Source organism: Merops nubicus, unplaced genomic scaffold, assembly GCF_000691845.1.
Source record: "Merops nubicus isolate BGI_N331 unplaced genomic scaffold, ASM69184v1 scaffold3429, whole genome shotgun sequence".
In the NCBI taxonomy this organism is placed as follows: domain Eukaryota; kingdom Metazoa; phylum Chordata; class Aves; order Coraciiformes; family Meropidae; genus Merops; species Merops nubicus.
The window spans coordinates 1-14,404 of NW_008628855.1; the positions used below are offsets into that span (position 1 = coordinate 1).

At 38.5% G+C, this 14,404-nt stretch overlaps 1 protein-coding gene across 1 annotated transcript in view; it reads left to right on the forward strand.

Annotated features, from left to right (window-relative positions):
• The first annotated feature begins 258 nt into the window (after nt 1-258).
• BAZ1A (bromodomain adjacent to zinc finger domain, 1A) overlaps nt 259-14,404 on the forward strand; it is a 62,327-nt gene continuing 48,181 nt past the window's right edge. Inside the window, 3 exon segments of the mRNA XM_008946781.1 lie at nt 259-298; nt 2,037-2,088; nt 6,114-6,392. Of these exon segments, the coding sequence (XP_008945029.1) occupies nt 259-298; nt 2,037-2,088; nt 6,114-6,392 (371 nt within the window).

The following is a 14,404-nucleotide window of genomic DNA, read 5'->3' on the forward strand; positions in this document are numbered from 1 at the left end:
GGGCGGTAACTCCGGACCGAAACCGAGCGAGCAACACCTGTCCCCTCTAGGTCGCTGCTTCTTGGGCGGCTTTCCTGCGGCTTTCCATGCCTTCCCCTTCCCTCCCCCTTCTTTTTCTTTTCCTTCCCTCTCTTCTTTTTTTCCTTCTCCGTGTGTAAAAAGAGCAGTGGAAATTGTGAAACTGTCGTTAACCGTTGAGGGCGTATTGCACGGGTGTCCCCGAACTTGCTGCCGCTTACTTGATCGCTTGTAAGAACAATGGACAGAAAGTATTTAGCGAAACGTTTTGTAGAAGCTGGTAAATGTCTGTGTTTTCCCTCTCAGTCTGATCCAGCGCCATCTCCGCCCACAAAAAGCCCCCGCATCCAAACCCTCTTTTTACTTTTTTTTTCGAGATGCGCAGACTAATGAGATTAAATCTGAAATACTTTTAATTTACAGCGCATGAAATTAGAGCACACCTAAATCTTTTTCATGTTTAGACTTGTTTTTCTTACTCAAATACACTTCACCTAATAAAATTTTAAAGAAGTTGGATTAGGCAACTTTAGAGAGTAATGCCTTTTTGTTTTCTGGATGATAAACTCTAGGGGGAGAAAGGGGGTGTTGAATATTTTGTAATAAGGAGTGTTTTGATTAGCGTGGCTATAAGAACCTAATAAGCAAGAGCTGACAGCCTCCTGTTTCTGTAGGAATTAAGTCCCCCTCCCCCAGCTTCCAATATTTTGAAAGCTGCTTTTCTGGTTACAATTATTATCGCATAATTAGATGACTCTCATGTATTTGTTGACACCACACTGAAACACATTTTCAGGTACATGAAGCTTTGCTAAAATTTCAGCATGAAAAGAATCCTTCTAAAACACCATTCTGCTCTTGGAGGGTTAGGTGAATATTTTCTCTGACGGGGTTATTTACACTGCAAGGATGTTGTCACTAAAAAAAAAAATATGAAAGACCCAATTCCACATTTAACCAAAGTTCATGAATTAAGGGATAAATTTAGTTTTGTCTTCACACAGGCGATCCTTAGAAATGTCAGTGGGTGGTTAACTCACAGGTCAGGGCTTAAAATATGGTATTTGGGACAACTCTGCATAAAACTCTGGTATGCTTGGTTTTAGTGTATGGGGAGGGGGTTGGAATTTTTTTTTTTTTTTTTTTTTTTACCCTTTTCTGGCCAAATTGGTGCTTTGGACGGAAAACTTCAGTATTTTTTATTTAGCAAGGGATCCTGGCACAGATGAGTAAATTTAGATTAGTGTTAGTTGTTCGTGGCATAATTTACTGGAGAACACAGGGTCATCTTTCAGGAAGCTTTAGAGATGCTGATCCTTGCCTCTGCTGGTTGCAAAGTGGTGCTTCAGATAGCTAATGTCTTCTGAAAACATCTCACTTTTTTTGCCTAAGCAAGGGTAATTAGCTTAACAGGGATAGGGAGGGCCTGCTTTTTAAAAATTGTATTAGCCGTTTCATGAAAGAAAGCGATTATCTAAGACTTCTCTGAATCTACTTTTGCAATAGGAACTTGAATTTTTTGAGGGGAGAATTTAAAAACTAGAGACAGACTAGATCAAGTGGGCTGTAGAGATACCCACTGGAACCTGAATTTGCCCCTTCCTCAACTGTTTGAACGCTTTTAATTGCTACAGATAGTTAAGACTTAAGTTGTTTTCTTGGGGTTTTTATTGTTGTTTGTTTTTGGGTTTTCTTATAGAACACAAACTTACTGTTGAAAAGCTTTCAAGCCCATGGCAGCTTTAGTAGAGATGAATACAAATCATACATTAGTATTGCTCTTCTCTGTATAAGAAATCATTATGGTAATGGAAGGAGAATTTGGCAAGACTCATATTTTGTAAAGTGACTGTCATGCTAAGAATGCATTTCCTTTTTCATCTGAAATACCGTTGCATAATTTTGTAACCCTTTAGAAGGGGGTGCAGTGAAGTGGCAGTGTTTGACTGTATTTATCAGGAGTGACAGGAACTGGGGGAACTGACGTTCCCCATGTTTGGTTGTGCTCCTGGTTACAGGGACAGACCAATAAAAGAGTGTCTGGAGCCACAACAGTAGCTGGAAGAGCAAGTATAGGGGTACATGGGATGCATGAGCAGCACATTGAAGCGGTGGGATGTTACCACCAGCCTTTGACCTTGTCTCTGAAAGCTAATAGCTGGTGCAGATGTTATTAGTGAAAATGTTATTAAAGTATGGGGAGTTTTAGCTTGTGCTGAAAAAGAAAATGATGAGTAGTTTAGGTACAGTAGTGGGAATGTTCCTCATTCTAAAACACAAGAGGGAGAGAACAGTTTTGCATCTTCAAAACTTACTCAAACTTCTTCATAGATTGGCCTGTGGAATTCTTGGTTATAGTCAAAAGAACTTTTCAGAAGGATTTTTAAGTATCCTTATTTAAATTTGGTGGATTTTTTTTTCTGTTATAAGAGAAACTCATAACTTTGAAATGCATTCTTTAATCCATATTTAATCTGTAATTATTAAGGAATATATATATTAAAGGCTTATAGGAGCTTTAGGTTTAAAATAGCAATTATTACAAATTAGCAATGCTGTATTTTTCCCCCTCTGCCTTTTCCTCTCTCTTAAATTCTGTTTAACATGACTTTCACATATTTTATTTTCTGTTATATAATTGTCTCTAAAAAAAAGACACCTCCCCCCCACTTGTTTTTAATATATGCTAAGAAAATTAATGAAAGTAAATTATTTGAAACAAAGCTGTTCTTGAACCACTCTAAAAACACAGTAGATCTTGGACGCATGGAAGTACTTGGTTAGTTCAAGCAGAAGGCGTCTGTCAGTTCTAGGCTGGATTTTTATATCCATTGCATGTGTGATTGCAAGTAATTTATTTCTAGCTTCTGTTAATGAGCTGCTTCCTAGCAAATACCTACCAAGTAGTAGTATTAAACTGTTTCTCAATGATTTGCTGATAATTTTGCTGATTGCCTTACCATGTGTGGAAAACTAACTGTATGATGTAAAGAAAAAAGGCATCCAGCTGACAAGTCAGCATTGATTACTGCTACAAAGACACTCAGTTTTTAGTCCCTGCTCCTCAGGCAGTTGAGCTGATGTGGACATCTTCAGCAGGGTGTTGCAGTCCTGTCTGACTTCGTGCAGTCAGATGGGACCATGCAGGTAAACTCTGGGGATGTGTTCTGTGTGAACTTCCCTCTCCATGTTGTCAGGAGTCAAAAGGATCTTGAACCAGGGAGGAAGACCCAAGTACTGTAATACCCTAAAGATGTAGTTGAGGTTTCAGATGTGACCTAGCAGCAGATGCACTCACTGTTGTGAGTTTAAGTTGAATGTAGAATACACTCAAGTGCAGTAGTACTCATTTAAGTAAAGAGAAAGGGTATCACTGCTGCCAGTACCATTCCCTTGGTTTGGTGGTAGTTGTGTCTGCTCCTTGTGAGTCTTTTGGCATTAACTGACATCCACCAGAGACAGACAGGGCAGAAAGACTACTGCAAAGAGCACCTACAGGATTTGTTTTCTCTTTCTCAAACCAAGTTCAAGTGAAATTGTTAAAACATTGCAATAAAACTGTCTTAACACACTAAGTCACAAATAGTTTTGATGTTCTACAGGTAATGACTAGCTAAAGACAACGCTTTCAAAATCAAATGTAATTTTTTTCACATGACTTTTTTATAATTCTATGTAAGTTCACAGAGGGGAAAAATCCACGCAAAACAAAAGAGGAAATGAGGGAGAATGAAACTAGATACACAAACTACTCTTGTATGCAAATAGAAAATGTTTTCCTTAAATATGTTTCAGATAAAGTAATCTTAGAATTTTGCCCTTGTAATAATCACAGACTAAAAATTTTTAGAGAGGGGTTTGTTGCTTGTGGGATTTTTAATTTTTTGCTCTAAGTTCAATGCTGTTGCTTTAAATAGCATGACGGCCGGTGTCCCCTCACAAAGAATAACAGCAGCTCTTAAAGGAACACTGTCAGCGTCAGGCTCAGTCTCTCCCTCCTGCTCTCCTTTCTCTCTCCTCCTCCCTCATTAGTAATTTTTGAAAATTATGTTCTGGTACATATTTTAGTAACTCCTATGCTGGTTTTCTCTTTCCTGGCTAAAGATAATTATCAAGAACCTCTTTGGTAAGTGAAACACACAACTCTATGTAGCAACACACAGCTGCATGAAGATTGGAGTACCTATTTCTTTATCCATTGAAGTCAGTAAGACTAGTAAAATTATTGTGACCCTGATACACAACTATTGAAATGTAGGGCAGGAAGAGACCTGAAGAGATCATGTTTGATGTATTCCATCGCCTTAAAACAAAACCAAACCAAACAAAAAACCACACGCACACACAAAAAAAACCACAACTCAAAAACCCAAACAAATTTTTGTCTAACCTGTTTAAAATGTTTAGTTAACTATTCTCTACCTTAAAGATACTGATTCACCATGGCTAACAGCAAAAATAGAATATTCTCTCCTATGCACAAAAAATGATTGACAGCCATCCATTCTTCATACGTTGAAGAATAATTTCTCTCTTGCTCTTTTGTTCTCCTTCTTGTTTTGTTTTGACTAAGCAAGCCCAAATTACTCCTTATTATTTAAGAGTATTAGATCCATGTGCTGTCAAATATATTAAGCAGATGGGGGTGATACAAAAATATGAAGTTTTGTAGTTGTTAAATATTATCCAGATAGTATATCTCTTCTGTCCTTTTCCATTCTTGCAGCTGATGTTCTTCCTAAAGCATCTTGTAGGAATCCTTTTCTCATACAGAGAGGATTATCTGAGCCAGGACCCTCCATTGTCCTCAGTCTGGAATTTCCATTTTCATTTACGAAATGTTATGGTTCATCTGTCCATCTGCAGTCGACACTGTTAGCCACATAGGCCTGAGTGATGCATGTTTGCCAGCTTGACTTTGCAGGGAGCCTGCTAGAAAAAAAAAAATGGCAGTGTGAACTGACCAGTTCTCTAACCCAATTGCTAGAAATTATTTGAACAGTTCTTTTAAAAATGGAAACACTGCACAGCATAATTTTTTTTTCAAAGGAATGAAGCCAGTATAAGTATCTCGTGCAGCATGCACTGTTCTGAAAGTAGTGTGGTTGCCTTCAGCCATGATGAACTGAGAGAAGGCAAATCAAAACTGGGTTTGTCAGGTTGTGTTGTGTATTTGTCATTAATAGCCCGGTAAGATTTTTAAAGGAAGACAAAAATCCTATGGGGCATATTGAAAGCTTGCTCTGCTGTCCGATCACTGATCTGTGTATCTGTTCTAACATACTGTTTTGTGAATAGATACATCATCTACTCCATCTATAAAATGTTTTAAGAAACCACTGTTATTGAGACCTGTCAAAAATTAACAGGTGTTGACAAGGGAAAACTATTCTTTCTTGATTCCTATATAGTAAGCAAACAATAAGAGCAATGTAATTTTAGCATTACTTGGGAAATACAGGGAAGGAGAAGAATTAATATTTGCTAATGAAACAAGGGAAGAGAAGAATCTGTAGAGAAAGAATAGTTTAGTGCTTTGTCTAAGAGCAATGCAAACAGTGAAGGAATAAAAACTATTTAGAGAACTACTTGATGTTAATTTTTTTACCTACTCCATCTTTTTAGACGTGAGTTAGGGCACTCAAATTCCGAAACTTACTCAAGTTTCAACATGTTTCTGTTGTATTAAGGTTATTTTATGTTTGTACAGTTTTAGACTCTCTTCCTGCAAATATTTGTGGAAATGGGGGGATGTGAGGAGGATATGACACCTATTAAACTCAATGTGATTACTCTCATGTATAGGGCTTTTTATATGTGAATATTTGTTTGCAGCATTTCTAGATCTTGATGTTACTGTTACTGTAGCCTGTAGCGAGAGGAGACTTTTAGAATAGCAGTTTACTATGACATGGCTAAAAAGTGGTAAATAACCCTTGATTATCTGCAACCTGTATTGGAATAGGGCTGACTTTGCATTTCAGGCTTGTAGAAGACATTTGCCGCTGTTTTATAATAGTGAAATTATAAAAATTGAAATGTTGGTTAGAACTGAACTGTTTTCCTTCTCTCTCCCTCACCCTCTGTTTTTTCAGTGATTTTTTTGAACGCACTATTCTGTGCAACAGCCTTGTATGGAGCTGTGCTGTCACAGGTAAACCCGGACTCACATACCAGGAAGCACTGGAATCGGAGAAGAAAGCCAGACGTAATCTTCGGAGCTTCCCAGAGGCGCTCATCATTCCAGTTCTCTACTTGGCCACCCTTACCCATCGCTCCCGACTCCATGAGATCTGTGATGAAATCTTTGCTTATGTAAAGGATCGGTATTTTGTTGGTGAAACAGTGGAAGTAGTTCGAGATAATGCTGCACGGTAAGTATATTTAAAATTAAGTAAACAGTTCTTTTTGTTTGGTGTGCAGAGTTCTTGTGTGATCACAGAAAATCAGGATAATAAACTCCATCAAGCACACTCAAAGTGAGGTGTGATGCTCAAGCTGTCAATACTGTTATTGCTCCTCCCTACTTTAATTAAGAGGAGGATTGTATTGCTGGGCTTGGTATCACTTTCCTTAGCTTAGAAGCAACTGTGGCAGCAGGACAGCTCTCTAAGGTCTTGACACGGTAGTTTTTTGATCCGTGCGTTGGATTTGCAAAGGAATGTCAATTCCCTAGTGTGAGAAAGAGGGGTTGTTTGTAGAATTAGATTTAATAAGAAACTAGGGGAAGATGTGAATTTAAAATTACATGAAAGTTTTGATGATATCATCTGTAATTCATCACATGGTGTTCTGTGTACTTAGAATAGTGGAACTATTGAAAGCTTCAAGAATCCATGGAAGTTGGAATTTTGATTTTTAGGTAGTGGCAAAAATTGTGACTGTGTTCTCAGAGAATTTGTGAATTAATCATTAAATGTTTGTAGTAGGTGATTATCTGAGATTTATGGTGATGGTTTTTTCCCCCCACTCTAGTTAGTGTTATGTTTACTCTTGCAATATACACATCATATATATATATTATAAGCATTTTTGTTACCTTAGATGGATTAAAAACTTGCAAGGATCTGATGCTCAAAATTCTTCCATTCTTTCTCATAACCTTGGTACATATGGTCTGTAGTATAAGTTATTTTACAACATAGAACATGTAGCTAGGTTGAGCCTTTAACGCAGCTCTGGGAGAGGACTAGGAAAGGCTGATGTTTTGTTTCAGTGAGTTTGCAGTTTCACCCAAGTGAGGTTTAAAATGGGAAAGACATAGACATGCTCAACCTTGAAATACCTGCAGAATATGTGCTGAAGCCTTTGTGGGTTCAGCTGTTGCTGGGGTGGTTTTCTTTGTGGGGTTGTTTTCTTTTGCCTTTTTCAGGAGGAAAGTGCCAGCTTATACAGCAGAGTAGATCAGGTACAACCTACAACCTGCTGCCTTCTGTGGGTAGCCAGAGGTCTCAGCACATAATCTGATGTGTACTGGGTGATGGGAGTGGGCTGCTTCAAAATAGTAATTGGGGAACAAAGTTACCCTCTACGACTTTTTTGTTTAGTGACTGATACAGATCTTATTTAAGGCAAATTTTGTACTACACCAGGAGAAAAAGAATCTATTGCTGTGCTGCAGGAAGATAAGTTGTAAGAAATTTGTATAGGTCTGTGTATAAGATGCTTAACAGAGCAGGGAAGAGATGGAAAGCTTTTCTACTCCTTTCAACCAGTGAAGTCCCACTCTGTAAAGCCAGGACAAGAAAAACTTTGAGTGTGTTGCTGCTTTCTTACAGAAAACCTATATCCAGAGTTTATTTCTATCTTTCTTACCTTTATACTTGTCTAACAACTACACCCAAATAGTAGTTTTGCTTTGAGAATAAGTTTTGTTTTCTGTTTAACTACACAACTGAGTGTTAATGAACTGTCACTGTAGTTCAGCTGGCTGTTTTCATTTGTTCAATGAAATGCTTTTGTTGTCAGTCTTTGGTGATACTGTCTGTTTCCAAACTAAAAGCAAAAAGGGTGCTTTCAAAGAACAAACTTTCTTCCCCCAAAACAACCCTCCTGTTTTTCTCTTACTTTTCTAAACTCTTCACTAAAATATTTCTGCAGTGTACATCTTAGCTTTTCAATGCTTAAATGCAAAGAGGCTTATATGCAATAAACACAAGTTTGTCTTGTTTCTTCATCTTTGAAAATTTGGAATATTTTTCACTTTTCTTTTTAGATAACAGTATATTTTTTCTTACCAATCTTTAATTCAGTCTTCTTAGTTATTCAAAATTGTGTAGAGATACATGTCTAACAATTTCATTTGGCTTTTACAGATCAATATATTAAAAGGTATATACTAAATTTCTTAAGCCTCTGAGGTGGGTTTATCATTTAAAATACCGAATATTCAGATAAAATGTTTCCGTCAAAAATTAACCTGCTAGAGATTGTATGTTTTAAAAGTACATAAGTATAAATTTGTCTGGTAAAATGAAGCATGAAAAATTCACTTTTGCTAGTTGTATGCCACTGATACTCTAGTCAAATGTAGTGCAGTGAGCTAGTTCAGACCTTTCATGCTAAATTCAGGAAACAGTGGAAATAACATGGTGATGCAGAGGGATTTTTATGCTTAGAGATACATAATTAAAGAATACAAAGTGGGAGGAGATGAGGCATAGTTATTCTTCTGCCCAATTAACAGTTGACTTTGACCTATATTTTGAAGTACTGCATTTGGGATAAAGTATACCAACTCGTGTTAGTTGTAAATAACACAGCTCTTCAGTAGAGCAATTTGTATGTGTTTGTCCTGAGCAGCAGCTCCTTTTTTATAGCCTTTTCTAGCAAAAATGGTCACAGTTCATTTATAGTGTAATAGCATCCTATGAGAGCAACAGAATTTGGCAGGTCGTGAAAACCCAGTTGCGTTGTGGTGTTGTAGACTCTTCTACTGCATTTATGTATGCAGTTTTTTTACATGTGTCGTGTCAGCAGGATTATTTGTTATCTGAGCTCCGTGTCATTTAATGTGAAGCCTGCAGCACAGGTAACCAGGCGTTGCTCAAGCAGTTTAAGTATTGATATTTTACTGCTCCTGACTTTGCACATGTAATGTTCCTGTAGGTAGATTGCTCTGATGCAGCTTTCTAGGCTTTTGACAAAGTGAATGGGAGGAAACCCAAATATTTGGCTTAAGGTAGATGTTTGTCTCGAGCAAAGGAAGTAGTCTGTAGTACTGTAAGCAGTGGACAGGTGATCTAGAAAGAGTTAAGGGGTGAGTGCTTCTGGTAAGAGGGCATGTGAGCTGGTTGTTGCAGAAACTAATGCCCCATTGCTTCCTGGTGTCCTTATCAGGCTCTTCTGATTTCTAGCCTTTTGTTGTGCTGCTCAGTTTTGGATTTGGCTGCTTCTGCCTTGTTGCTGAGGTCCGATAGGAGGAAATCAGAGAGTTTTGTTATTTTAGTATGTCTGGTGTCTTAACAGCCCTTATCAACCAGAAAGAAATTGCATTTGATAAAGCCCCTCAGCACTATGATGTGGCTTGTTCAGACAGTCTCTGAAAATGATTGTGTGCAATTTGGTAATTTAGTAGAAGCAACAAGGAGATAATTCTGCTTGCTTCTTAACGCTTTTAGATGATGCACTGATTAAAAATAGCCATCTTTTTGGGTTTGCATGTGCACAGCTTTCCTGGAGGCTGGCTGACTTTTCTCCAAAGTGGCAGCTGTGCTATGCTTTAAAGCACAAGGTGCTTGGAGTCTCAGTTGAAGAACTGTAGGAGTTATGTAACAACATTTTCATTGTACTGCCTTCATAAAAGGCAAATTTATTATTTGAAATATCAGGCAAAAGCATAATATGGACAGAAAACTTAATCTCAGGTTAAGTTTGTCTGAGATGCCAAGGCGTTGAAGACAGCGGACACTATAAGTACTGTTATTTAGAATGTCAAATTGCTGTTTATGGAAAGTACTGAGAAAGGCACGGAAATTATTAGAGTTTTAGTTGAGGGATGGAAATTAGCCATGGAAAATAGTCATGGTCAATTCAGATGTAAAATAAGCAGCTAATGTTTTAGCTCACACTTTATTGAAGCAGTGGAAAAATGTTGATCACATCACTGGGGTTGAACCAAAATTTTAAGACCCGTACAATACTAGTTTTCCTTTTGGTTTTACACTAGGGATGGCATTTCTTCAGCAATAAATGGACAGGTTACTCTTCTTATATTGGTACTGTGTTCTATTATTGGTACTTAAAACTTGTGAAATGGATTTTCAACATCTTAGTGTCTGAAGTCAGTCACTATGTGGTGTGGAAGGCCTACCCGAAAGAACTTCAGTGAATACCTTGGACGCACCAAATAAAACCTGCAGCTGTGTAACTCGCTCAGCTGTAGGACTTGTTCCTCTCTCCTTGAGGTCAGGAGTGGTGTTTGTTTTTCCCCCCCCCCATCTATTTATTTATTTATTTAATTTGTCAGCAATAAAAATAGATTTAAAGCACACGTAAGCAACCAGTTGTGATTTATCAGTGTTCTGAGACTGGATGCTATCTCAAGAAACAATGGCTGTCTTTATTAGGGTACACAACTGAGCACTGGGATAATTAGTTAATTATTCTGTAAGCTTGCAGTCTGACTTGAGCAGTGAGGAGATCTGACATTTTAGGTTGGACAGCTCTAGCTTTTCAGCTCTCCCTCCCCCACCCTTAAAAATAGCTTATCTGATGATTCCTTCCCCATGGAGAGGGTGGGGGAACAGCCAGTTGTTGCCCAACAATCAGTACAGAACTTCATTGAAGTCAGTCACCTGCAGACTAAGATAGATTGCTTAAAGGTAGTGTATAAGAAGGGAGAAATCATGTGGAACCTGGCAGATAGAAAAATGGAATGTCTTTTTCATTGAATTTGACCACTAGATGACACCACTGCAAAAGAACACTTGCCTAATGTCTGTGAGCAGGCAACACGGGAATCTTTTAAGAGAACACTGTTTTTAAAAGGAACCTGTTTGCAGAAGTAGTAGATGAAGTTCTCTGTTGGGAGGATTGTTGCATCTGATAATACATTTGGCATAGTTTGACATCGTTTTTCTGCTCACAGTTATCTGATGTTGACCATTGCCAAGGTGTAGGAAATCCAGATAATCATGGAACTTTTTTTAACTCATTAATTGTTTAACTGGTGTCCCAGTGCTTTAGGACTGTTAATTGTGGATTAACCACTGCATTAGGCCAATTAAAAGATTTACATACTGTTCTCATCTCTGTAGGTCTTAACTGGGGCACAGAAAATGTGTTGCTGGCCGTGTCTACCTAGCTGATATGGGGTTGGGACAGTAGAAGATAGTACTTATTTATAGCTGATTTTCCAGCTCTTTCATTCAAACTGGCAACAAGGTATTATTTGCTTATATATCCATTGTCTTCTGAGAACTGGGATATGTTAATACAGGACCACTAGGTAGTATAAGGCAAAAGGTCTTCCATATTTAGACTTAACAAAGTTACAGTGAATTTAAGTTGTTTTCTAGTCCACCAACAAATTTTCCCCTTTGCCATGTAAGTTTCAAAGCTGACTGGAAGCAGAGACACTGGAGCGAATGTCTATGGAATCAGAAAGTTAGTGTGTTTTTATAGTGGTAAGGCTTAAGCTTAAACTCTAGCATAGAAGAACAAGTTTCCTGCTTTATTTTGAAAGGTGAATTTGAATTCCAGTAGTAAAGTTAGTGTGGTGCTTACGAAACCGTGTAGCTGACATTACTGGGGAGCAGCTTACCTATCGCAGAGCAAGTACAGTTTGCATTCGTCCACCATTGCTGTTAAGGACCAGTCAACTCCTGGCCTGGAAAAATCACGTCTAAGGAATTCATTTCCACTGTCCTTAAGTCCTTTGGGATATATATTTGTATTTGTTGACTAATAAATGTATTTGACTCGTGGAAGCTATGAGAGGGTGATAGCTGGGTGAGAACCTGCAACTCCCTTCTTACAAATTGTTCAACAGCTGTTACAACTATTTTTGAGCGCTGCCAATCTCTGTTAGCTCTCATTTCTGTGAGCACTCTCTACTTTGATAAATTTAAAGGTACAGGTAGTGGTTTATTTGTTTTATGACTTTTTTTTTTTTTAATCTGTACAATGCTATGAATGGAAAGCTGGGCAGTCAAAACAATGCATACACTGGTGTTACTCTTAGTGCTGTCCTAATTCCACAGGACACAGCCAGTGCAGCTACTATGTCCACAGGATTCCCTTGTCCTAAACAAAAACATCTATCTTTCTGGTTTCTTTGAAGCGTACAATCTTAGCTATAACTTGACATAAAAATGAAGATGCTAAAACTTGAAAACAACAGGTCTTGCCATATTTCAGGAAGCCATTACATGTATAAAACGTGTTTCCTTATTGTGTGCTTTTGTGTGTGCATTAAACTGTACCAGTTAGCTTAGTAGAAGATGTCACTTTTTCCTTCAGATCTTGTCTTGCTTTTATCTAATTACTTTCAAGTGTATGAGAACTCTTGGGACAAGGATATGAGTTACTGCACTTACCTGACATGTACTTCTTAAAAACCTACTAAAAGCTGATAAAACAGAATGAGACTATAGCTTCTTCGTACTTGTTACTGTAGCTTCTTAGACTACTGAATCTTTTGGATTCTTCTGTACTCGACTAACTTGACATACTGTTAGAAAAGGTGTGCTTTTTTAATCTTGACATTTGAAAGACTTAGCTTTCATTTGGGTGTCTGTTTTAAAAAGTGAATTTCCTTTTGCTCATGACTCATTGATTGTTGTTTTCCTTGGTAAAAGTTGGCCTTGAAGTATTGCAGTCTCCCCCCACCACCTTGTTTTCAACAGCCCTTCTGCATTCAAGGGATGATTTTTGTCTGCTTCTTGTACAGCATACAGAGGCATGTTGATAACTCACCTGGGCTTTTGAGGCATCTTGGTCTTCAACGTGAAATGAGGGCATAGTAGAGTGCTACACTATTCCTTTTTAATATTACAATAGTTAGAACCAGCCAGATCAAAAACTGTTGAGCAGAATGCTCAGCTGATGGGCAGTGAGAAGTGGTCTCTCGCAGCTTCCAACTCCAGTCTTGGTTGGATATAAAGGTCTACACAGCATTTGACAAGAGCTTCTTGGAGTTAAGTGGAAGTGCAGATAACTACAGGGTTAAGGCTTCTGCTTGATGTGCTGCAGTGGCTGGTTTGGGCCTGTTACGTAGTGGAACGCAGCTTCATTCTTCTCAAGTTGTGTTCTAGTGCCTCAGCATAGGTAGATGGAGATACCTGTTTCTCCTGCAACTCATAGTAGCTTGTGTAAGTGGTTTTAAATTGCTGAGCTGAATGAAGGAGAAATGTAGCAAGTAAGTTCTACTTAGGCTTGTTTGGGTTTTCTTGAATCACTTTCATCTTGGACTGCTGGTGAGTCTGAAGCATGTACCTTGTCTTGCCCTTGTTAGGTATGTGGTTTCCCTGAAACAGAGTCTCCTAGTGTCCCAGTGTTCATTTGCCTAGATGTCATGTTTCAATTAGGAAGGCTATACTACTGAAATCACTGAGCTACTCAAGAAATGATAGTGTCTCAGGAACTCTAAATGAGGGAGCTTTTACTACTACTCCTTCCTCCTCTACTTTTTGGCTGTGGCCAGTGTTTGCCTCTTGCACATGCTCTAGTTCTCATCACATCTTTCAGCAAGGCATTTGAAAGTAGCTCTTCATGTTGGGTTAGTTGTGTGGTTTGGTTTTGTTATGTTTTTTTTTTTTTTTATGTAAGTGGTAATTTAATGGCAATCAGTAAACAATACTGAGTTCCAGAGCTACAAAAAAAAAAAAAGTGAGAATTGCCCCAAGTATGTGGCTGGAAGGAGGAATGGCAAGGGAAGATGTCTTCCTTTGGTGACGCTGAACTCATAAGTCAACTCTGCATCTCGTGGAGCATCATCCTGCAGCTGCTTTTATGCACCTTTAGCCTGCCACCTCCTTCCCATTCTTCTGATAGTGACAAGGTTCATCCAACCTTAGTTTTTTGATCGTTGTGTTAAGCTGCTCTTCAAAGCACAGCCCAGAATCATACTTCTAGAGCGAGACTGATGGAGTTGATGTTCCAGAGAAAATGTGCCCTCTGCCAGTCTCCAGTCAGTGTCTCTTGCCCTTAGATTGCTGGAGACAGTTATATTTTCACGTGTGCAGCTGACCAGCCCTACCCAAAATGTATGGAAATCAATAGAAGATCTCAGTTTTCTTCATTTGAGAGAGGAGGGGGTATGCACTGGTATTTTTCAAATGCAAAGCCTGAGGAGATCGCCATTTAAACTTTTGGGCTCCCATGTTTGTTCCTCTTTCTTCAAACACCCACCTTCCCCCCCCCCCCCCCACAAAAACACAACAAA